This window comes from Odocoileus virginianus, chromosome 11, assembly GCF_023699985.2.
Source record: "Odocoileus virginianus isolate 20LAN1187 ecotype Illinois chromosome 11, Ovbor_1.2, whole genome shotgun sequence".
Classification (NCBI taxonomy): domain Eukaryota; kingdom Metazoa; phylum Chordata; class Mammalia; order Artiodactyla; family Cervidae; genus Odocoileus; species Odocoileus virginianus.
This window is the reverse complement of record NC_069684.1, coordinates 4,600,933-4,627,664: the sequence shown is the minus strand read 5'-3', so window position 1 is coordinate 4,627,664 and position 26,732 is coordinate 4,600,933. Positions and strand designations below refer to the sequence as shown.

At 38.1% G+C, this 26,732-nt stretch overlaps 1 protein-coding gene across 1 annotated transcript in view; it reads right to left on the bottom strand.

The window, feature by feature from the left end:
* The window catches only part of ZBTB41 (zinc finger and BTB domain containing 41), a 33,558-nt gene extending 6,933 nt beyond the window's left edge, over nt 1-26,625 (bottom strand). The window contains exons 1-10 of the mRNA XM_070473844.1: nt 26,543-26,625; nt 24,664-25,903; nt 14,795-15,002; nt 14,043-14,112; nt 11,958-12,105; nt 9,585-9,714; nt 7,525-7,620; nt 6,105-6,211; nt 4,515-4,620; nt 3,424-3,512 (exon numbers count right to left, since the gene is read on the bottom strand). Of these exons, the coding sequence (XP_070329945.1) occupies nt 3,424-3,512; nt 4,515-4,620; nt 6,105-6,211; nt 7,525-7,620; nt 9,585-9,714; nt 11,958-12,105; nt 14,043-14,112; nt 14,795-15,002; nt 24,664-25,786 (2,077 nt within the window). The 5' untranslated portion in view covers nt 25,787-25,903; nt 26,543-26,625. The remainder of the gene's footprint in view (nt 1-3,423; nt 3,513-4,514; nt 4,621-6,104; nt 6,212-7,524; nt 7,621-9,584; nt 9,715-11,957; nt 12,106-14,042; nt 14,113-14,794; nt 15,003-24,663; nt 25,904-26,542) is intronic.
* Between the last annotated feature and the right edge of the window lie 107 nt (nt 26,626-26,732).

Below are 26,732 nucleotides of genomic sequence, written 5' to 3'. Positions count from 1 at the left end.
TACATGGAGACAGGGACTTTGAAGATATGATTAAGCTTAAAGACCCTGAAGTGGGGAGATTAACTAGGTAGGCCCAATCTAATCACACAGATCTTTAAAAGCAGTGATAACTGAAGATTAAGGGGTCAGACAGCTATGACAAGAGGACTCAAACCCGCACTGCTGGTTCTGAAAACAGGAAGAGGAGGCCGGGACTCAGGAAATGTGCCAGCCTCTGGAAGCCAGGAAGATCTCAACTTACAAACTAGAACCTCAATCCTACTCCTGAAAGTCAATAAATAATCCAACCGAGTGGGAACAGGCTCTTCCCTAGCGACTCCAGAAAGAAATGGAGCCCTACTAACACCGACATTTTAGCTTGGGTCATTCTTCTCACCTTACACAGCTGTAACATCATAAGCTTGTACTGGAAGCCACTTTCATAAGAGATACACAAGACAAAGTGAACAGTCTAATATACATATAACCAGAGCCCCAGAAAGAAAACAGAGTATACGTCAGAAGCAGAATCTCAAAGAAAAAATGGCTGACAATCTTATTAAATGAAAGGCATCAAGTCATAGACGCAGTAAGTTCTACACAGCTCGAAAAATACTAATACAAAAGAGAAAAAAAAGCACATCTGGGCACACTATAAAAAACTATCAAAAATAAATAAAAGAAAAATCTTAAGCAGCCGATTAAAAAGCAATTCCTTTTAAATGAGCAACAATAAGATTGACAGTACATTTTTCAACAAAAACTGGAGAAGGTCAAAGAGGAAAAAATGACATTTAAAATATTAAAAGAAAAATAACCACTAACATAAATTCTACAGTCAGCCAAATGTTCTTCATAAAGTAAAAAGGATAAAAACATTTTCAGAAAATCAAACCCTATAAGTATTTGGTGCCAGCAGATATGCACAAAAGGGAATTCTTCATGCAGAAAGAATATGATTCCAGGTTGAAGAATGGTAACACAGGAAGGAGTGAAGAGTAAAATAAATAATACAAGTTATTTAAAGCAAAATAACAAAACAATAATGTCTTATGTCATTTAGAGTGTATGAAAATTAAAACACATGCAGTGCATAAAGGGAGAGAGATGAGGCATTGTAAGGTCTCTGGATTGTCTGAAAGGGGACGATGGACTAACTTGAGATAGAGTCTAATCATGTAAGAACACACACTGTGATCTACAGGGTGACTACGAAAAGAATACTGAAAGAATATGCAATTAACAAACTAAGGGGAAAATGGGTAATAAAAGTACTTCAGAATTACAAGGAAGTGAAGACAAGGGAAAAAAGCATTGAGCAACAGAGGGGACAAATAGCACAATGACAGTTTTGGTAAATAATATTTTCTTGGAATGTGGTCACAATCTTTTTATTTATACCTTATCTGTGGCTGCTTTCATGTTACCACAGACAGCTGAGTGCTTGTGATCTGGAATGTCGGGCCCACAACATTTATGGCCCATTATTATGGGCCCACAAACTTTAATGTTTACTATCTAGTCCTTTACCAAAAAAGTAGGTGGACCTCTGCTTCAAATGATTTCTCCATCTAATTTCGTAACTTCCGTTAAGTATTGTCTTAATCTGTAACAGAGCTCATTTCCCTAGTTTTCCATGGGCAGAGGGATTTGTTCCTAATTCTAACCAACTGTGAGATATCCAGAGATGAGAATTCCAAAATCACTGGTTATCAAGTAATTACAATAAATCAATGGTTTTAAAAAAACTTAATGCAGTTACAAAGCCAGCCCTTAATAACTTTCTCCTCTAGTTAATTCCTATAGTTTTAAAATTCTTAAATCGTCAGTGGTTTCAAATTAACTTTTAACTATCTCCTTCAAATCATGAGTTTATTAGGTATATTATTTATAACTAGCATTGAGAATAGCATTAATATAGCATCCTCATTTCTTACTCCTATTTATGTAACCCCCAAATTATGACTTTTTCATTTTCAGGGAGATGTACTTTTATGTTTAACACAGTACTGTATCAGTAACAATTCCTTTTTCTATTTTAATTTTTAAAAAAGATTTGGCCGTGTCAAGTCTTAGCTGCAGCATGAGGGCTCCTAGGTGCAGCATGCAGGACCCGGTTTGCTGGCCAGGGATCGAAGCCAGGCCCCTTGCATGGGGACCACTTAACCACCAGACCCAGAGAAGTCCCAGTAGTAGATTTTTTACTGTAACTCTATGCTATTAAAATTGCCCAAATTCAGTTATTTCCAATTCTCATTAAATATGAGAAATATGAAATAAATTATTTTCCCTTCCAGAACAGCAAATTGACAAATTTCAACCTAAATATAAAGCAAACAACCATAAATGTATTAATAGATTTCTTTCTTAAAAAGAAGGAAAAGAAAGATAGAACTAAGTCAGGTCTAACTCTTGCAATCCCATAAACTGTAGCCCACGAGGCTCCTCTGTCCATGGGATTCTCCAGGTAAGAATACTGGAGTGGGTTGCCATTTCCTTCTCCAGGAAATCTTCCCGACCCAGTAATTGAACCCAGGTCTCCCATATTGCAGGCATATGCTTTACCGACTATGTGGGAAGCCCAAAAAGAAGGAAAGAAAGCTTTAAAAATGATTAATTTACATGAGAAGTAAAACAAGAACTATGACAACATAGAGGAAAAAATCCAACAATCTATGTTTCAAAATATGGTAGAATTGCCAAAGGAAAAAAGGAAAGATTTAGAAAATGACAAGTCCTAGAAAGGGCTTCCCTGATAGCTCAGTTGATAAAGAATCCACCTGCAATGCAGGAGACCCCAATTCAATTCCTGGGTCAGGAAGATCTGCTGGAGAAGGGATAGGCTACCCACTCCAATATTCTAGCCTGGAGAATTCCATGAACTGTATAGTTCATGGGGTCACAAGGAGTTGGACATGACTGAGCAACTTTCATTTTCACTTTCAAGTCCTAGAAAGCAGCTAAAGTGAATCATTCTACTACAACTACCTATACATCACAACTGAATATGTAAAAAGGAAAACCATACAACAGTTGATTTGATAAGCAATAGCAAGGTCATATCTGAATTATTCTTTTAAAAGATAAGGAAATAAAATAAATGTCTTCATACAGCCATGCAGATATAGAGGAACCATAAAAAACCAGGAAAGGAGAAAATGAGAACTGAAAGTTAAATAAATTCCCTATGGAAAAAATGTTCCCCAAATTCTACAAAATAATATTCAAAAGTATTGAAGCTTACATAATATGGAACAGAATGATCAGACTAATAGCCATTCATTACACCAGTTTTAATAAGTAAAAATTTTACTGGCAGTTAAAAACCCAATTTCACGAAGAACAACAAAGTATAAACATCCATTTATTGATTCTGAATAATTACACTATATATATATATATATATATATATATATATATATAAAAATATCCATTAGGTTTTACCTGAATGTGTCCGAAAATGCATTTCCAGACTTGATTTGCCTTTAAAAATTTTCTTACAAACATCACATTGATGAAAGGTTGCTTTATATCTAAGAAAAGAAAAAGATTTGAGTGTTTTAATAGTGAAAATAAGTTATAACTTCATACATAACTGTCTCATTATTAAAGCAGAGAACGCCAAATGAACATGGAAATACTTCTTAAGCATCAACCTTAACTCTGGTTCTTCCTCCTCTAGTTATATTCAACAAATAATCTATAAAAAGATATCTTTAGATTTTCAACTTTAAACCACTTTAAGCTTTAAATCATCAAACTTTTATATTATTATTTTCTACTTAAAAATGAGAAGGAAAAATCATAGGGACCAAAAAAAAAAAATCAATGAGATGGGTAAGCGGGGGTTGACTACAAAAATGCACTGTGGAAATGATCATAAGGCTCCACTCTAGACCCACTCCTAGCAGCCCATGCAGAACGTGTAAGAGACATATTCTGGTTCCATGCTTATCTAGGTCAGCATTACACTAAGTTTCCTGACACCTTAGACCATTTGCTCCAAATACCTACTCCAAGAACATGAATTCTTGCAACATCTCATACTCACACAATCCAAGTTATCAAGCCTGGATATCTAAATTGTATTAAAAAGTTGATGTTCAAAGAAAGTACATGCCTCGTTCCAATAAAGTACCATTTATCAGTGTCATTAAAGGGATCTAAATTCTGACAACAGCTTCCAATAACTGCTGTCACATTAAGTACAAAATGTAGGCAGTATGTTCATTTATATTTAGCTCTCCAAGAGCTACTACAACCAAATATAAGTGAAATCCCCAAAGAATGCCACAATTTTATATTAGTCATTCACTTCAATGTCTACCATCTCCTAGTGTTTGAATCAACTGAAAACAAGTATGAAAAATTATGCTACATTCAATTCCTTTACACCTGCAGAGAAGCTAGATAAGCTGGAGAAAGGTCATTGATTAACCTATCCTTGATTAAATAAAATAAACTATGAGATAACTTTTCTCCAATCTAGCTTTATCCAAGGTAATGATGATGAGAAACTTTGCCTTTTCACTTACTTTTGCCACACCTTCTCTCCAAGGTGTACACTTTTATAATGGACAGTGAGATGATCCCTACGACCAAAGCATTTTCCACATTCTTCACACTGATGAGCCTTCTCACCTTAAAGACCCAAATATTAAAAAAAAAAAAAAGACCCAAATATTTTTGTTATAATATGCATGCCAATCTTTTTTATCCCCAGAAACAAATCATCCAGCAGCAAGACACCGTGGTAGAAAATAGATACCAGAAAGGTAAAGCCACCCTTTATTGGGGCTGTTTGCCTTATATTAATATCAAATGTATCTTTCTTCAGTGACTCTGTACTTATTTTTAGGAATGTGAATCCTCCTCCTCAGTTGGAGAAGGAATCAGTAGCCTTTTGCTGCAGACTTCCAAATCTTGACTTTCAGTGTAACAGGGTAAGATAATGAAAGGACTTCCAAACTCAGGATTTTCTTTTTAGGAATATATAAGTTTGATATCAAACACCTCAAATGAACATACAATAAATCAAGATGAGGCTGTCTTATTTTTTATAAAAAAGGACCTGAACATTTTCAGATCTTTATACTTTACTTTTAAAGATTTTTCATCTGTGGGGATTTCTTACATTTGCAATGAGCCAAAATACAAACATAAAGGAAAATTCTAGATGAGTCCAATTTGTCACCTCTATTCTTATATTCAGTTACAAAGACTTGCTCTTTAAAAGTCAGTCTCATTACCCGCGTGCCATCAAACCATGTGACTTCTAGAATCAGAAACTTAGAATTCTCCTCCTGAAAATGGAAATGCATAATTCCAATGAAAAAGTCATCAGACCTTTAGCATCTATTAAAGGTGGTAATAACAACTGCAACCTGCCTCGTTGGGATCATTTAAGAAAACGTTACATCTGCTGTACACTTTCCATTTAAATTATGTTTAAAATAATAATAATAATCACCTGTTCTACTGGGCTCAGAGAGATGGCTCTTTCTCATCATTGTGCTCATAAAGGTGGCTCTCTTAGCACTTCCTGCACATCAATCTGAGAGGAAAATATGAAAGAAATCCCCAGAGTATAAAAATAACAAATACAGAATAAAGATCTGAAATTGATCAGGACTATTAAGGTGCTCTTCCGAAGATAGGGTTTCAAAAATTCACTGATACATAAACTTTCCAATACCCCAATTATAATAACACTCTTGAAGGATCTAAGTTTTGCTAGCTTCTTTCAAATCCAATTAAAATGAGAAATATAATCTTGACTTCTTCACTCAAAAAAGTGCCAATGGTAATTACTGCACATACCCACATAATATGCAAAATGCAAATTTTGAGAATCTGATTAAAACAAATTTTAAAAGTCAGTTTGTGATCATAAAGGGTAACCAAATGATTAAAAATTACAGAGACCAAAAAAACATGTCACAAAATTATGTCTCTTTTTAAAAAGATGCTTAAAAAAACTTAAAAAGATGCTTTTTAAAAAAAGTTTTTATAATCAGCATTGTTTACAAAGGGGTGACCAAATATACCAAGTTATTTAAATTACAGACAGCACATGGTGTGGTTTTTCAGGTGCTCTGGAAAAATCATTACAAAATGCGCCTCACCTGAATGTATCTTCTTGTGCTTCGTAAGGTGATCATGACGAATGAACGTTTTCCCACATTCATCACACTCGTATCTTTTATCATCATGATGTACTCGTAAGTGAAGTCTATAAAGAAAAAAAAAAAATGAAGCCCATTGGCACTGGTGACAAGGAAGGAGAAAAACTTGATTAACTTTCAATAACGAGAGCTGGGCTGCTACTCAACCATGCTCACCCATCATTATTTGCTCCATTTCTGACTTCTAGGGGCCTTCCCACGTCACACCTGACTCCAGGGCTCCCACTCAGCTGTTTTTGGGCTGCACTTCAACATCTGCACAGACTCCACTACCTCTGGATGATATTCCTTCCTGATGTTGGGCTCCTAACCTGCTTCTGGGAACCTACTGGACGTCTAGGGGTGTCAGCCGGTGTTGCAGGACTGAATGGGACAGAATCAGAGTCGACAAACAAGCGCACAAGCGACGGATGTGTGATGATAGCAAATCACTAAGAATCAGTCCTATTCTGGACAACTGACACCACTTACGCACTGACAACTGAGAACTTAGCAAAGCCAATAGGGAATCAGCTTTCTGACAGTCACACGTCACTACTTTCCTTCACACCAACCAAATAAAGTGTGGCTCATTTTATAATCACCCAGAAACAGATTATAAAAGGTTATCACAGATAACAAGTAGGATTCATTTAACTTGAGCTATTTTTATCCCCACAATATTCCATCTGTATACATCCTAGTGAAATGAACAGCCTTTCCATTCAAGCTGTCAAAACAGGTATTGATTCTGCTATGACTAAAACAGTAAAATCAGCATTCTGTTTAAATTTAAAAACAGGAAATAATAAATAGTGTGAAAACTAAAATCATGAGAACACTGATAAGATTTAAAATTGTATACATATTTCACAATAAGTAGTCATCTATTATTTATTCATTTAAAAACAACTTCATAAATTGCAAAAGTAGTCAGCATTCAGCTGTAAAAATAATCACTTAAGTTACAAATTATTTTCAGAAAAGTTTCTAAAATTGAGAATCCTTGAGTTTTTTTTTAACAAAAACATTCTCTGATAATTAGGACTGAAAAAATACACCAACTTTAGAACTCGAGAGTTTTCACGAATTTTGATTCAAAGAAAAGTAATGAAATATTTAAATAAAAATGACTCAATAAAGCATTACTCTTAGTGATAAGGAAATATATTAACATTTCATACTACAGAAATAAGACAATATTAAAAGGCATAAAGAAGAGGCAAAAGTCTATAAAGTTTTCTGCATGGCTTTGCTTCATCACAAACATCAAAACATGTCTTAATTCATCAAAAAACTAACACAATGTTAATAAAAGAGAGTATAAAATGGAAATAGAATTTTATCTTACTTAATACAGGGGGAAAATGGCTTGACCTACCTGTATGAGCTTCCATGACGAAAACTTTGTCCACAGATACTACAGAGATGAGGCTTTTCTCCACTATGGATTCTTAAATGTTCTTTCAAAGTAGTTCTGTATTAAAAAAAAAAAAAGTATACATATAAATATGAAGCTACAGATTTCTTAATGCCAACCTAATACAGAAACAAGATTTCTAGAAAGCTTACTAGAAAGTTGTTAAAGCTAACATGTCAACTGTTCCCCTTTTCCTACAACATTTCTGCTTTTTATTGGATTAGTTGCACCAGTATACAAACATGTTTATTATGTCTCTCTTCTTAAAAAAAGCAAATAATTTAGCTTCGGCTTCCTTTGCTAATGGTTTGCTCAAAGATTTAATATATAGCTTATGTAAACTTCTAAGACATACAAATGAAAAATGCTCAATTGTCATTACTGAATTTTATGACAATTCAGTAAAACTGATGTAAATTTTAGTGGACAGAGTTTAGTAATATATAAGAAATCCAGTTTATCAGTACTATTCCTTTCCAATATGTGCTCACAACTTATTAAAGTAATGTTTTAAGCCAAAGAAAACTTCACAGACACTTGCCATTTCCAGATGGCAATGTTATACAGGGAAACCACATAAAGGATATTAATTGTTGCCAGTCCTAAAGACCGTGGATGGGTCACTGTGTAACCACTGTGGCATCTCCTACAGCTCTAATATTCGGAGATTCCCCACACGCATACACTAAAGGCTGAGGACGGGCAGACAAAGTTATCTTGAGGGGAAAGAAAGGAAAGCACGGTATGTCTGACTATGGCGGGCCTCTGCCTGTCACTAGCACTGGTTTTATTTCAGGCCCGCGCCCAGTGGGCATGAAGGTGAACGTGAACTGGAGGCAGGGCTCCAGCAGTAGGGGTCTCCCCCACCAAGCCCACCACCACCAGGAAAACCACTCCTAGACCCCAACAGGTAAAACGATGGAAAGGCTGTTTTCCTTCTCAGTTTGTTTGATTTTTATTTCTACAGAAAGACCTGTAAAGGAAAAAATAATTTATAATGCATAAGATATACTTTATATTTTACTAACCTTGTAAATACAAGTTTCCATATAAATATAGCATACTGAGTTTCCTGTCGCTGTACCCATTTGTTCTTTGAGGAAAGTGTCACTTCAATGGTTTTAAAATAATGAACTTCTACATACTGAAGAGTAGTAACAGGCACACGTTTTAAGAAGAGTGCGATATGCAGGATGAGGCAGAGAACACTCCCGTCACTACAACACCTTCACGCGTTCTCCTTGGTCTCCTCTCCCGCACGTCCCCCCAGAAACAACCGTGTAAGGCAGTCTTCCTGTCTTTGTTTCACTGCCCGTGGAGCACACGTCACTGAGCAGCACATCATGCTGCGCCGGGTCTGGGGCCCACTGCTCTGTGTCCGACTGTGCGACTCCACGCGGCTCTCTGCCACTGCGGGAGGGTGGCTGCCCAGCAGCAGGCCTGGTCGGGGACAGAGGAGAACCCACGGCTCTGACTTCACTGGCAGAGCAGTTCTGACTCTGCCGCTCCTTACTCCGCCTGCCCTTCACCCTGGTTCCAGAGGCCTCCGGGCCTGCCGGCTCCCGCACCTTCTGTGGACTCTGCAAGGAGACAAGGCTCTCCATTTCTCCATAACCGCTCTGGGGCCTGTCTTCCTCAGACCTGCGAGGTCAGTCCCCACCGATGCCTCTTTTGAGCTCTCAAACCTGGGCTGCTCCTGTTGCTGTCCTGTCTCACTGTCTCTGTAGTTTATGTCTTCAAAACGAATTAATGAATGAATGAACAAACAACCTTTAATGTATATTTAGTGGGGTTTCAGAAAGAGACAAAATGATCTCTCTGTTAAATTCACCATCTAAATTTGAAAATCCTGACTTCATATCACCTTCAGTAACATTTTATGTAATTTCTTTTATCTTTAAGTTTCAAATTAAAGCATAATGCAAGTATCTTATGTTACCTTAAACCTTGTAAAACATATTCATTGATCATTTCTACATAACAGTACTAGAATTTTTCTGGGTTTTTAGATAATTCCTCACCTTTCTCGTACTGATTTTCCACAGATAAAGCAAGTCCATTTTCTCTTCCCACCATGGGTACACTCTATATGGCGTTTCAAATTTCCAGTGTCATTAAACTGGCGACCACATATATCACATGGGAAAGGACCTACAAAGGAAGAAATAGTGTGCATCTAAAGTTTAAGAACAGATACTAAATTAAATTTAATACCTGTGTTATAAATTCATACCTCCCACTACTAGTGCACATATAACACAACCAATTATCTATTTATAGTTTTCTCTTTCCTTCTAGACTATTTAGTCCCAGCAGACAGGGTACATCTCTAGATTTCCAGAGCTGAGTATAGCACCAGGCATCTGGAAGAATAAATGCTGAATAAACCAATGGGTTCATAAACTGAAATGGCCAACTCCTAGCTTGAAATGAGACTAGGACAAAGTAAAAATTGCTAACTACCAAATTCCGGGGGGAAAAGAGGTAATAAGAAATTTCAAAGACTAAACAGAGGGCTTAAAAGAGCTCATGGTTTGCAAATATACTGTTGCTCCTTATAACCAAAAAAATGTAATGATATTGTCTAGACTGAAAATACTGTGGTACATTTCTGTTTAGTCTTACAAAATTAAGAACAAATTTCTTACAGTAGTATTAACTGGATTCAAAATGTCACCATGATTTTACCAAATAAATGACTGGAGAGAAGACAGAATTCTGCTGAAGGGCAAACCAAAAGGTAGACAAAGGATGTGTGAAAAAGTATGGTGTGCTTACTGTGCCCTGCCCACTGAACCGCACCATGAAGAATCTGCCATTTCAACCAACTCCAGACAGAAAATATTTGAAAACAAATCCATAAAGTTCCAAATAGCAAAACTTGAATTTGCCAGGCCCTGGCAATCATTTACATAGCATCTACATTGTATTTTGTTGTTTACACTCTAAGTCATGTCTGACTCTTTTATGACCCCAAGAATTGTAGACTGCCAGGCTCCTCTGTCCATGGGATTTCCCCAGGCAAGAATACCAGCATGGGTTGCCATTTCCTTCTCCAAGGTATCTTCCTCACCCAGGGATCGAACCTGGGTATCCTGCCTAGCAGGCAGATTCTTTACCACTGAGCTACTAGGGAAACCCACATTGTATTTACAACTATTTAAATAGCATTTACATTGTACTAGGTATTGTAAGTAATCAAAAGATGATTTAAAGCACGCAGGGGGATTTGCATGTTATATGCAAACATTACCCCACTTTATATGAGGGACTTGGGCATCCTCAGATTTGGGTGTCTGGGGAGGTCTTGGAACCAACCCCCACGGATACTGAGGGGCAACTGTATTCCTCATTGTGCACAGACAGCCTTGAAAATATCTGAAGACAGCTGTTCTGTCTCCCTTTCCCAAATAAAACATTTCAAGGTCCTTCAAAAGTTTTTCAGATGACATGATCTTAAGGCCCTATGTTGCCATAATTACCCACCTCTGGAATATATGTCAATATCCATCCTGAATGTGGTATCCATAAATGAATGCAATGTTCCAGATCAATTTAAAATCAGTAAGATGATGACCTTCCTAATTCTGAACAATACATTTTCATTAATGTAGTTTAAAACTACAGTTGCTTTTGTCAGTCATATGACATTACTGGTTCAGACAGTATCTAAAAAGCTGCTGCTATTAATAAGCCCATCTGAAAACTGAGGCATCTGGATTCTGTACCATTTTACAGCTCTGCAACTCCCAATGACTGGGAGTCAGATCATTCCTGTATGGACAACTTTGTATTTATTCATAATTAATTTTAACTTAATTTGTTTTAACTTTTTGACAGATTTTTTTTTTTTACATTTTTATTTTCTGCTACCACTCCCCCTGTGAGCTTTATGTCATGCTGCATATTGATGAAACCTGAGTATATTATCTTTTATCCAAGTTGTCAATAAAAACAGTGAATAGGACAGGGAAAAGGCTACTTAAATGATGATAATCCATTACAGGGATTAAACTGTCATAAATGTACCTATCTGGAACACAAGTCTCCGCTGTGGCCACAAGCAGGAGGGAGAGAACTCAGCAAATACAGCACTGCATTCCAAGTATACTAAGTTTACTGCACTCTCTGAAAAATGAGGGTTTTCTAAAACAAACAAAAATGCATACCCCAGGCACTCACAAACCTATCCGACAATCAACTGTGAATAAATGCAGTTCTGACCACGAACACACCTGCCACTAAAAAACAAAACAAACCCAGTGTTTACTCATCTCCAAGAACCCCGCCCCCTCCACGAGCTCCCCTTCTAAGTGGCCCCCAGCAGCAGTCTCCCCAGCACGACGCGCTCACCAACAGTGGCTGTGATGCTCCTAGAAAAGTAACCTGCTTACCCAGATGGAACTTTTCTTGATGTTTTAACCGCGCAAATCGTGATTTGAAATGTTCTTCACAATATGTGCACTTAAAAGGTTTGTCTTGAGAATGGAGAATCATATGTTCCTCCAAGTGCGGTCTTCGAGTAAAAGATTTCTTACAAATCTAAAGGAAAATGCACATAAAATGTGAGGGAATGTGACTCTAAAATAAAAATATAAAGCTTTGATGAGAAAAAAACATATAAATTCAAGTAGTTAGAAATTTCTCCCAAAAGAAATTTACCAAAAGTATAATCAACTGATTGTACAGAAAAAAAAGAATGCCTTGAGGAATTATGTGTGCTGTGCTCAGTCGCTCAGTCCTGTCACAACACTTTGCAACCCCACGGACTGCGACCTGCCAGGCTCCTCTGTCCATGAGGATTCTCCAGGCAAGAACACAGAGTGGGTTGCCATACCCTCCTCCAGGGGATCTTCCCAGCCCAGGGTTTGAATGCACCCAGGTCTCCACACTGCAGGCCGATTCTTTACCGACTGGGCCACCAGGGCGGCCCCAGAGGAATCACAGTAAGAAGTTATTTTAAATGAGCACTAAAGGCAGGTGGATTTCAACATCTTACGTTTCTAATAGGCTAATTCCTCAGATCGTACAGTAATCTGAATCCTGGTCAACATTTCTAAATTCATTACCTGTATATTTGAGAATTAATTATATGTCATACTAGCCATTTATTTGATTAGGAATTGGAATTTAAAAACCTCAGAAAAATTACTTAAAAGTTTATCTCTTAAAGTGGTCAGAAAAAGTAGACACAACTGTTTAAAAAATCTGGTAGACATCAAATCTAGAAAGCAGGGTGGGGGGACAGGCTGCTGTAGTAACAACACATGTACTATCACCAGGTGGAACATGGCATGTACTAAACAGCAAGTGGAACAGAGCATGTACTACATACCAGGCACAAAGCTAAGTGGTTCTCACAACAAACCTAGGAGGTGGATACAATTATTATCATTTTACACGTGAGAATGATAAAACTCAGTAAGGTAAGAAAACCATCTTATAATAAGATCCAAATAATTAACTTCAATTCCTAGAAGCTGAGATCAGAGAAATGGTGAGAATGCTGTCATACAGATAAACTGAAGCCTCGGACTAAAGAAGACAAAATGATGGCTGGTGACTCATTTAAACAGTATTTACCTATTTAATGAAAAACTACTTTAGAGGGTATGGAAGAATAAAAAACACCTACAAATTCATTGCTTCTCCTATCACTGTAAAATGGAGACTGATTCCACTCTCCTTAAATTTTCCCTGGCTGGAGTGGCTTGTGTGACCAACAGAACATGCTAGAAGTGGTGCTCTGAGACTTCCAAAGTGAGGCCGTAAAAAGCCTGATACTGTTCACCTCAGCTTCCTAGAACACCCTTTCCCTCCTGGAGCCCAGCTGCCATGCTGGAAGGAAGCTCAAGCAGCCCCAGGAAGCGGCCCCAGCTGGCAGCCGGGCAAAGCTCCCAGCCACAGACCAACACCAGCTTCCGGCCTGGCGAATGAGGCACTTTGGGAGCAGCTCCAGACCAGACCAGACCAGACCAGACCAGACCAGACCAGACAGACCACCTATCAGCTGAAAATGACTTCAGCTGGAACCACGTGGAACAGAAGAATCACCTAGCGAATCCTGCCCCACTGCTATTACTGAGCCACAAAATGATGAGATGAAAATGAAACAGTAATTTAAGGCCACTAAGTTTTCAGGTGGTTTGACATATAGCAACTGATAATCAGAAGTGGAGAGAAAATTCTAACATTTTATATTGTATGCAACAGTAATGTCACAGTTTATATAGACAACTATAGAAACATGTTATAGTGGTTACAATAAAAATAAAATCTAGGATTTCTATTTTCCAGGTCCATCATCCAAAAAGTAACTCATACCAGGCTTAATTTGTAAAAATATTAGGATAACACTGTATAAAAGATTCTAAAAGTGATATAAGCTAAGTTTATATTACTTTAAAATTGAATTACTTTCACAAAAGTTCACACTACATTTAATTTGGGATTTTCTACTACAAATTAAAATCTCTTACATCACATTTCCAACTTTCACTCTTAGTCTTCTTAATGGAAATAAATTCCTGTGCATTTTCAGGATGAAATCTACAAGAAAAAAATTAAAAGACTGTTAGGAAAAGATGATATTAGTTAAGTCAGTACTCTATTTGACATGTTAACAGTGATTATAAGAATCAAGCAGTGATTCCTTTATTAGAGACAGGCACATTTGAGTATTTTAAGAATCGCTATCATTTTAATATATGAATGTATGTGCCTAAGTTTATGCAGAAATAGTCAAAGTAAAATGTAATCATTTTAAATATATTCAGGAACCTATCTATTCACAGAGAATCTTTAAGGCAACTCATTTGACTTTAGTCCATAGTTCAGTAAAGTTAATTTCTCAGTTAAATATAAATATTCTCTCACAAATTTTTATATACTAAAGACAAAGCTGAGCATGAGGAATAAGTTTTCTGGAGTTGTATAATCATATATGTTGAAAATATACTTGTCAAAACCCAAGACACAAAACTAAGAATAATAAAAATGCTGTTTCTTTAACTTCTAGAGTATAGATTGTTATTTTTGTTTCAACCTCAAAAAACTTAATCTCACAAGTATGAACTAATATTTGCTGTTCTTTTCTTAAAAAATTTGTCATCTAGAAAATTTTAAGCAATGAAAGGACTGGAGACAAGCACTCCATAGATGTGTTTAGCTCACGACATATTTAAATTAGAAGGCACATTAAAGTCTACTATGGAAGCAAGATCATACTTGCCTCTTAACATGCTTGGCTAAAGTCTTCTTGCTTGCATGAAGTTTATTACAATAAGGGCACTTGTGCTCCTTCTTATGAAATTCTGTTTCATTACTGTGCTTCTTTCTGTGAACAGTTAGGTTAGACTTTGTCGAATAGCGCTGGTGACAAATATCACACTCAAAGGGCTTCTCACCTGTGTGAACACGTGTGTGGCTCTCATATTTCCCTATGAAGAGACAGAAATTAAAATTAAATTCAGTACATTTATTACACAGTGACTGAAATTAGACAGTGGAATAAAATCTCATGATAAACAGTACATTTAATAGACACAAATTGAAAGGAACTTACAGGTTAGCAGACCTTTTAAAAATATCACAAAAGGCAACATAGTATGTTATGCAGCTCACATGTTTTCATCTCTCTCCCCACAGAAGGTGATCTGGAAAGTGCGCTACAGATCTGGCATCGCTCAACAAAATTTACCCTTTGCCACAGCCCATTCATACAAGACTTCTCCAACTTGTTAGACATTAGGACACAAAAACGTCACCTGGACTTGACTGCATGCTTAAAACGAAGTTACTGAGGCCAACAGAGTTAGGGAATAAAAAGAAGTAAGGAAATGACAAAATGCATGAGTATAATGCAGACACCTGGAGGCATATTAATGTGAGATCTGTATTATATTCTGAATATAATGTCCTAAATTATAGGACCTAATAACCTAAATGTCCATTAACAGATGAATGGATTAAAAAGATGTATGTATGTACACATGTATACACACACACACACACACACACACACACACATAATGAACTATTACCCACCCATAAAAAAATGATGAAATACTGCCATTTGTATCAACATGGATGGACCCTAAGATTATCATACTAAGTAAGTCAAAGAAAGTCAAATATGACAAAGTCACCTATCATATGACAGGTGAATCTAAAAATAATACAAATAAAGTTATTTACAAACAGAAACAGACTCATATACCTAACAAACCTATCATGGAAAAGAATTTATATACATATAAAACTGAGTAACTTTGTTGTACACCTAAAACTAACACAATATTGTAAATCAAATATAGTTTAATAATAAAAAATTGAAAAAAAGAAATTTAACACAGCTTGTCCAAAGAGAAAAGTAACAATTAAAAAATGAAATAAAGGATACATTTTGGCTTAATTTTTATTTATATTCCTACTTATGGTAGTGGTGGTATGTTTACTTGCTAAGCTGTGTCTGACTTTTTGCGACCCCATGGACTGCAGCTGGCCAGGCTCCTCTGTCCATGGCATTCTCCAGGCAAAAATACTGGACTGGGTTGCCATTTTCTTCTCCAGGGAATTTTCTGGATCCAGGGATTGAACCCACATCTCTTGTTTCTCGTGCACTGGCAGGCAGATTCTTTACCATTGAGCCATCTTATACTAAAAGCCTTTTGCATCATTATTTAGGATATACAATTCCACATTATAGAGCCAGACCAATATCAATGATAGGGGCAGAGACCTTGGATCCAGGCACCTGGACATGAATTACGACACTTTAAATTTCAGGCTATCTGACCTTGGACAAGTAACTTTTCTCAAATCTTTCTTATTTGAAAAAGATAATACTGGAATAATGAAAATTATTTACTTCTGAGTATTTACTTCTGAGTATTATCATAATAATAAGTCAATTAATACACATAAGACACTACTGTTTTCTAACCCATTATAAGGTATCAATTAACACTATTATTATTACGCTATAATCAAAGTTGTGAATATGCACATCTAGTAGCATAAAATAGAAATTTTAAGTAAGGATACTTCTGAGTGAAATGCAACAGTAAGAAAAAAAAAACACTATCAATATGAAGAGTAATTTTCTATGATAAGCTTAGCTTTGCTTTGTCCTGAAAAAATATATATACAAAAATTTTTCTTCAGGAGAAAGCTAATAGGAATGTATAATTTCCCTCATACACTTTAAAAAAATGCCAAGTCCTATATGTATTATGGGGATTAGATAAAACACAAAATATTCTAAGGCCACTGAGGAGAAAAGATAATCGTAATTATCTGTCTACGTGCACCAACTTATCACATGTATCTAACATGACTCTTGGAGCACAACCGCTTTACACGGCTGGGCTAGTCTCTGCTGTACAACAGTGTGAACCAGCTGCATGCAGACAGCTGTCCCCTCCCTCCTGGGCCTCTCTCCCCCCGCCCCACCCTCCAGGGCATCACAGAGCACCATGCTGAGCTGCCTGCGCACTGCAGCAGGTTTCCCCTGGCCACCTGTTTCACACATGCTAGTGTATACATGTCAATCTTACCTCCCAGTCCACCCTCCTCTTCCCACCCACCCCGGGGTCCACAAGTCTGTTCTCTACATCTGCCTCTCTTCCTGCCCTGAAAATAGGTTCATCTGTACCATTTTCCTAGATCCCACACATGTGCGTTAATATACGTTATTTTTTCTGACTTACTTCACTCTGTATGACAGACTCTAGGTCCATCCACATCACTCCAAATGACTCAATTTCACTCCTGTTTATGGCTGAGTAATATTCCACTGTACATATATACCACATCTTCCTTATCTATTCATCTGTTGATGGACATTTAGACATACTGTGTTCTTGGATTAGAAGAATCAATATTGTAAAAATGACTATACTACCCAAAGCAATCTATAGATTCAACACAATCTCTATCAAACTATCAATGGCATTTTTCACAGAACTAGATTAAAAATTTTTACTTAGTATAGAAACACAAAAGACCTCAAATAGCCAAAGCAATCTTGAGAAAGAAAACCAGAGCTGGAGCAATCAGGTGCCCTGACTTCAGACTACATTACAAAGCTACAGTAATCAAAACAGTATGATACTGGCACAAAAACAGAAATATAGATGAGTGGAACATGATAGGAAGTCCAGCAACAAAGCCAAGCACCTATGGTCCCCTAATCTTTGACAAAGTTGGCAAGAATATACAATGTAGAAAAGGCAGCCTCTTCAGTAAGTGGTGCTGGGAAAACTGGACATGTAACAGAGAGAAATTAGAACACCTCTTAACAGCATACACAAAAATAAACTTAAAATGGATTAAAGACCTAATGCAAGGCCAGACACTGTAAAATTCTTTGAGGAAAACAGAGGCAGAACAACACTCTTTGACATAAATCGCAGCAAGATCCTTTTTGACCCATCTCCTGGTGTAATGAGAATAAAAGCAAAAATTAACAAATGGGACTTAAACTTAAATATGATTAAATTTAATAAACACAAAATGTATTATCTAAAAATTAATTGCACTGCACTTACATAACAATACTGAAGAAAGGGAACCAAGGCATTTCCCTTAATTAAGGAGGGAAGGATAACATTATAAGCAAAGAACAACCAAAATATGATAAAAATCCACAAGGTAGTTAGGCACAGACTGTATGACCATCTATGCATCTTTTGCTTCTCTGGTGGTTCAGACAGTAAAGAATCTGCTTACAACACATGAGACTGTGGTTCCATCCCCGGGTCAGGAAGAGGTCCTGGAGAAGAGAACAGCTACCCATTCCAGTATTCTTGCCTGGAGAATTCCACGAACAGAGGAGCCTTTGTGACCATGGGGTCACAAAGAATTGGACCCAACTGACCAACTGAACATACACATACATATTAATATGCATATAGCATAATTATGTATTACCTTGAACTATCCAAAAAAAGTTGGAAAAGCATGTATTTTTATTATTTTTTGCAGGATATTACCAGAATAATACTGCTATAACATAATTTCTTGGGGGAAGTGTTTTCTGAGTTGATTTTAATCTTTCTCTATTATAATATGGCATGCTTGAATTACACTCAAATTAATTAATTAAAAAAATATAGCATGCTTGTACTGGATTCCAAAATACTTTTTACACATTTATGGGATATCAGAAAAGGTACAGAATCCAAACATTATCAATATGTACTCAGTTCAGTTCAGTTCAGTTGCTCAGTCGTGTCCAACTCTGCGATCCCATGAATCGAAGCATGCCAGGCCTCCCTGTCCATCACGAACTCCCAGAGTTTACTCAAACTCATGACCATCGAGTCAGTGATGCCATCCAGCCACCTCATCCTCTGTCGTCCCCTTCTCCTCCTGCCCCCAATCCCTCCCAGCATCAGGGTCTTTTCCAATGAGTCAACTCTTCACATGAGGTGGCCAAAGTACTGGAGTTTCAGCTTCAGCATCACTCCTTCCAATGAACACCCAGGACTGATATCCTTTAGGATGGACTGGTTGGATCTCCTTGCAGTGCAAGGGACTCTCAAGAGTCAATATGTACTAATAACCCACAATTTTAATTTGGCAAAGATAGGGGTCATTTTATGGAATTAAAACAAAAAAGTTTTCTGTGATTGTAAAAGTTTTCACGTTTCACATTTTTCATAAGCTTGCTTTTTAAATTATGTAAATAATGAATCAAGAGTATACAGTATGATTTTTAAATGACTAAGTTACAAGTGATTTTTGGAATGGGGCTATTCTTGCCGGGGGATTGATTGACTGCATACTTAGAACAGTCTCAGAACTGAAAGCTAACTTAACCTCCTACTACTCAAGTCTCCTGATTTTTACCCAAGTGACTGGGAAGAGCAACTTAATAAAAATCTTAAATTACAAGAAAAATCTTCCCCATACCTTTTAGTTTCTATGAAAATACCTGTGTTGGGAAGATGTTAAATTAACAATTAGTAGAATTTCCCCTTTATTTAGAGTCAAGAAAGTCTTGCTTGCAAATTAAGTTATATGTAGTTGAATAATAAAGCCATAAGTGGCAGTTAAAGATCAAAACTACTTCTGATTGTTAAACTTTCATTTGCCTACAGACCAGAAGACTTAAGAGGATTTAACCCCCCAAAAAGAAAACTGTTTTAAAATAAATTCAATAAAGTCCAAAGACACCTATGAAAATACATAAATTTGAATAATTCACTGTAACAATCAGTGTCTCTAAAATAAAAAACACATTTCTGCTATGTCAACTCAAATTTATGCACAGAGGCACTGCAGGATATGTTATCTGCATGGCTTTGAATTTCTAAACAATAAGATACACAGCTGCTGAGGGAACACTAAACCACAAAGTCAGGTAAATATACAAAGAAATCCCAGGTTTAAATCAACTGGTAGGGTTGTTGAGGGTGGGGGTTCTCCTCACATAAACACAGACAACAAATCTCTTTTCTTATCGGGTGGGGGGGGGATTCAATAATAATGTATAAATCAAGTGTTTATTTCAAGATTATCAAATAAAGTTTCCACCAAAAAAACCCTCGGTGTTCCTTCACAGAATATTAAATTATGCCCAACCATTCTTGATCACCTATAGAAAATACATAATATTAAGAAATTTCATCCACAGCATTTTTCTGATTGAATCCCAATATGAATTATGTCCCAAATTAGGAGACACAGAATACACATATTTACACGTAACAAAACTTGACCTTGGGTTTCATTCCAAATGGGTCATGCAAAATTATCATCAGATTTCATGTGGAGCTTTTTCAAAGAGAAACATCACCAAATTAGCTCATTATATATCTCATACACCAAATCTTAAATTATACCTGAAATTTATTCATTTGGCATGGCGTGAAAAACACTTCACTAAAATATTTAACTTTAAAGTAGAGAATTATGCCATAAGTCAAAACTCTTCCCTATTCAGAACCAACCAGAATCTGTCAGGATAGTCTAAACAAATCACATTTTTTTTAAAGCTACAAAATATTTTCTGCTTCTAGAAGAGATCAAATTTAATCTAAGGAAATACTTTAGTTCCCAGTAGGAAGGACAGAAAAGACAAATCATTCAAACTTTTTTTCTCTCACTCCCATCTGTCATCTTTTCCCTATATGATTTTTGCCTTCTCACCCCGAGGCTTTCCGTTTAAGGGGGAAAGGTCAAAGGACTGTTATCGGCATGTGAATGAGCAGACAGGAGGACAGCTGGAGCCTCAGGAAAAACACAACTGGATCAGGAGTCTGACTCTGAGCATCTATGAAACACATCAAAAAAGATAAGAGATCCAAAGTGAGAGAATCAAATTAGTAAACTACATATGGTTCCAGAGCTTATTAGTTACCTCTCATAAACCCACTCTGAAACAGCAAGTTAAAGACTTCTTACAAGTCAGATGTCAATCTTTCACCTTAGTTCAATTAAACAGGAGCTTACTGAAAACTTATTATTTCATATGAAATGACCTGGGGTATCATGAAGGATACTAACCAAAAGTAACAGACAACACCTTCCAGCTCACAATCTGATGAGGCAGGGAAATAACAATCAAAATCCTAGGTGGACATTTTAAAAACCTCCTAAAGAAATGTGGGTGATACGAGGCTTATTGGAAAGTAGCCCTGGAAGTGTTTCAAGAATAAAGAGGACTTCTGATAGAGATGATACAGGAGGACACTGAAGAATCACAGGTCTCCTCCATCTGCCTGTTCTTTTATTCTACCCATCACCAGTCCACTGAAGCCTGCAGCTTTGATCCAGCCTGTCCTGCATCCCGTTCCCAACGCCGCTCATCTTCCTAGTTCAAGCCTGCAATAACCCTCTGCTCTTTCCAACTTCCTTCTCTTCCCTGAAGCCAGCTGACCTTTCTAAAACTCCTGTGGCGGTCATTTCCTCTGTTTTCTCAACTTTTTGTCACTTACTAGATAAAAACTCCTCTGCACTGCATACAAACCATTCAACACATGACCTCTGTTCACTTGCCAATCCTCATCTCTCATTACGCCTACTTGCCCACCCTGACGGAGAAGGCAATGGCACCCCACTCCAGTACCCCTGCCTGGAAAATCCCATGGACGGAGGAGCCTGGTAGGCTGCAGTCCACAGGGTCACTAAGAGTCGGACACGACTGAGTGACTTCACTTTCACTTTTCACTTTCATGCATTGGAGAAGGAAATGGCTCAAATGCTACCTGCTCCATGAAATCTTTCCCGATTCCTCTAAGCCTCTGTCCCTGCCCTGATAAGATTATCTTTATTATAATATAATTGTTTTTGCATGTATTCATTAATCTGTAAGATTCCTGACAACAAAGAACATATCACTTCATAGTTGTTTAATGTCTGGCATAGTACAGACACTCAGAAACTGTATTAATGATGAATAAGAGCTGCTAGCATTCACTGCACACCTAAATTTTACACAGTATTGTAATTTCATACTATAGTCACACAAATTTCACAGATTATCCTATTTAATCCTCACAGTAACCCCCATGAGAAGGTACTATTAGCTATCATCCATTCTATCTGTGAGGAGAAAAAAGTACACACAGGCGAAGTAACTCACATAAGACCTGGAATCAAAAATGCAGGCAGTCTGACATCATCACAGCTTACATTAATGCTTCGTAACCGGTGCGATAAAATCATAATTTCAATCTCTTCTCTCTTTCTCTGAACAGGGGAGAAGTCAGCAGCCCCAATGAGATTAAGCAAAAGAGGGGTTCAATAAGAGGGGGATAATAAAAAACACATTCAGAAAGGAGGCTGGACATAAGCTGACAATGTGATCTATTGATTCCCACATTTATCTGATTATCTGAACTAACCTTTATTCAAAAAGCTGAAAAATGCCTTCTTAGTACATCAAGACCTTAACTTAGGCAGTCTTTTCCCAAATAGTGTGCACAGAACTCTAGTTTCTCAGGGGTTTCCAAATGTCCCGTGATAAAGTTATCTAAGAAAATGACAGGTTAAGTAAAATTAGCAGGTTTCTTTGCTAGAGAATTTGAGAGTGTTAACAGAGATTGAGTATTGTCTTCCTTGTGTTACCTGAACACAGAACCCCTTGCTCACAATGCATCCCACAGGCCCAGTGTTGGATACAAGAGCCTCATATCTATCTGCTGGGCCCACAATGCCACTGGCAGACTGACCCTGCTCTCACACATCTCAAATCAAATTAGGCCAAATTAAGGAAATGGCAACCTATTCCAGTATCCTTGCCAGGAACAATCCCATGAACAGAGGAGCCTGGCGGGCTATAGTTCATGGAGTGGCAAGGAGCCGGACACGACTGAGCAACTGGGCACGACTGAGAACAAGGTATGATACAGGAAGCATGTGATAAGAATACAAAGTCTAAAAAAGCAGAATCAACTGGAAAGATGAAATGTTGTCAGCTACCTCAATTCAAGAATGTTCTTCTGTTCCCTGTAATGCTCACAATACATGTTCACAGCTCTACAAGAACATTTACCAGCCTTAGTTTAACAAGCTACTTGTATCCACACACTCTTCCAACTGACCAGTTGCTCAAAAAAAGTTACTCTATTCATTTGTACAGAAGTTTAAACACAGTAAAAATAGAAATGAATAATTATTCAGTTGGATTGTCAAGAGCATTCTAATTTAGAGAAAAATATTCAAAGGCATAAAAAAGAAAAAAAAAGGTACCTACTGCTATGTCATAGTTTACACTGTTGAGTTTTGAGAGCAAATGATTACCAATACCTTATTTAACCAATTTCCTCCTAAGTCAATAACATAAATGAGTGAAGTGAGGTTGCTCAGTCATGTCTGACTCTGTGACCCCGTGGACTGAAGCCTGCCAGGCTCCTCTGTCCATGGGATTTTCCAGGCAAGAATGCTGGAGTGGGCTGCCTTTCCTTCTCCAGCAGATCTTCTTGACCCAAGTATTGAACCTGGGTCTCCAGCACTGCAGGCAGGCTCTTTACCATCTGACCCACTAGGGACACATGGGGATATATTAAATGTATAAGTAATTTTACAAGGTCAAATAATACTTACCTGTTTCTTTTATCATTCTATGTGGTAAAATATATTCCCCAATTTCATAACTATCACTTATATGTAAATAGGTGAACTGCTGCAGTTTTAAAGTTCACATTATAAAGTCCATATAAGACGCCTCCAAAAATTATTTTACTAGCAAGTAAGCTCTCTTGAAATTAAATATTCAGTGACTGCCTGCAATGCAGGAGACCCAGGTTCGACCCCTGGGTTAGGAAGATCCCCAGAGAAGGGAATGGGAACCCACTCCAGTCTTCCTCCTTGGAGAATTCCATGGACAGAGGAGCCTAGTGGGCTACACTCCACGTAGTCACAAAGAGTTAGACACAACTGAGCAACTAACACTTTCACTTTCATATGCTTTTCACTTTCATATCACTTTTCATATGCTTTTCATACATATGCTTTTCTAATAAAGAAAAAATTGATTTATTATTATAATAACCCAAGAATACTATTAGGATACTTCCTAAAGTCTCTGCCTACAGAATGAAGGCATTTCTTACATTTAGTAATTTAGTTTTATCCTTAACTATTCTTAATCTGAAACATCCCAGTTCTAAACAGTACTGGATACTGGAAAAGTGACTATATTTATAACTCACATATTACCACGCTCAAGGGGAAACCGTATAGGAATCATTAAATTACATACAATATGACCTATTTCAATTTTCTATGATGACTCAAAAATAGCACTTAAATGAAATTAAATTAGCACATAAATCAAAATGCTACATTCATAATTAATGACACTCTGGAATTTTTCATACTAAACACAGGAACTAATGATCTATTGCCAGGGCATGAGGAAGAGAAAATAAAAGCTAATGTAAATACTTAATTCCTGAGTCACAACAAATTTATCATAACAGGATAAAACACAGATCAAAAATCAAATACCCTCTATACTTTTCAAAAGTTATTTTCAAAGCTTAGTTTTTAATTATCACCTTTAAAATATCCATAAAAAGTAAATTATTAGAGACAAGAAACATGCTTTTTTTCCTTATTAGAGACAAGAAACAAGCTTTTTTTTCTTACCTATGCGGTCAAATGTCTTATCACATTTGGGGCACTGCAGTATTTTTTTGTTACTGTTCTGAATGATTACAGGGGTTAACCCCTCATGAATGCTTCCAACAGAATCACCGGCCTCTGGCTCCTCTTCTGCATCATTCTGATCTTTTTCACTCTGTTCTTCAATGTCAGAATATTCATCTGACATTTCCTCCTCTAGCTCATCTTCTTCAGCATTATATTCACTTCCGGGATCCTCAGAATCATTTCTATCTGACTTTTCCTTATCAAAACTGTCTTGATTCAAATTGTCTGACCCATCACCACTCTCTTGCTCATCATCACTGGTGTCGTCAAACTTAACAGGGCACTTTCGATTCCGTTTTGATCTTCTTGTGGAAAAACTTCTCTCCAGCATTTTTAACCCATGTTTTTTCCCTAATAAAAGAGACCTATGGGTTTTCGACAAATGATTCTCTAAAGACTTCTTATAACAAAAATGTCTACTACAGAATTTACACTGATGATTACTTGATAGTCTTCCAGTTAATTCATTTAGTGTTTCTTCTGGTGATGACTTTTCAGTTAGCTCAGACTGAAAAGTGGCAACATTTTCGTTATTTAGCAGCTTAACTGCATCTATAATATCCAGAAATTTTGCAGCCTCTAAAACAAGAGGGATTTCATATTTGTACACAAAAAATTCTGATGTGTAAAGAAATTCAAGCAAATGCTGAAAAACGGAGTGTGTTACGTGATCCAGGGTGACAACATCCGTGCTCGGATTTTTGCTCAAACACGCATGGAAATAACTACTGCCAACAGCAACGACAACTTTATGGGCACTAAATTCTTTTCCTTCTACTATGATAAGTAAGTCACAGAATGACGGTTGCTTCTGCCTGTCATCATTCAAATACTTCAGCAAGTTCTTATTGTACTGCAAAGAACTCAGAAGTTTTCTCTGATCCGGGGAGGGAGGAAGTTCCTGATAACAGCGCAGGGCTTCAGGAGCTGGTCTTTCTGTGGAATGAGTGTAGGTTACTTGGTCACACTCCTCTACAACATTTCCTTCCGGGGAATCTTTATGGTAGCCTAGATGGATCTTCTCGTCAAGATGTGAAGTAACCTTTCTCCTCTTCTTCATTGCAGTACAACGGTTTCAGAACAAGAAACTTCATAAGTGTCTTGAGGGATTTATGAAGGAAAACAAGATTGTCTGGGATCACAGCTTCTGGAGGGGCGTGCCCGAGGGTTGCATGGTCTGTGAAGAACAGAGTAAGAACCACGTAAAACAACTCCACGGCCCAGCGATCCTAAATCACTCGCGGTACAAAATCCTTCCTAAACGAGAAGTAAATAATGACAAAGTCACCGCTTCCACTCATTCGTGGCTGAGATTTTAGGGCGGAGAACGAGGAGGGCCGGGTTAGAAAAAGACAGCCAACAAAAGAATAATTTTGAAGGAGGAAGGGCACACCTTGCAGGCCCTATTCCCGAACAGCGTAGCGGGAAAGGGGGCAGAAGGGGAGGTTCCCCCGAGTCCCCCGGGGGACAGGTTGAGGCGGCCACCTTCGCGATGCAAGGGCGCTGGGGCGCTGACACTCAGGCCGTCGCGGCCGCGGAACCCACGTTCTCCACCCCCCGCCCCTCGCCCAACATAACCACGCTTCCCCCGGGCGGTGAGCCGCACCTCATCCCGGCCGGCGAGCGTCCAAAGGCCGGAGGCGCCCGGCGGGACTGCCCCGGGAGCGGCACGGAGAGGAGATCGGGGTCACCCGGGGAACGACCGCCAGAGCAGAGCCTCCCCGGGCCCCCGCCGGGCCGAGACCGCGCCACCGAGGGCGACCCCCCGCCGCCCGCCCACCCGCTCCCTGCGCGGACGCCCAGCGCGTCCATTTACCCGGGAACGCAGGGCTCCCCGCTGGCTCCCGGCCGCCAAGCTCCACTCCGGGCGCGCTCGCTCCGGCGCCGAGCCACTTCCGGGTTCAGCCCCCGGCCCCGCCCGCCCTTCCCCTGCCTTCGCCCCGCCGCCGCCGCAGCCGAGGCGGCCACCGAACACGTCAGCCGCGCGCAGCCTCGCTGCCGCCCGA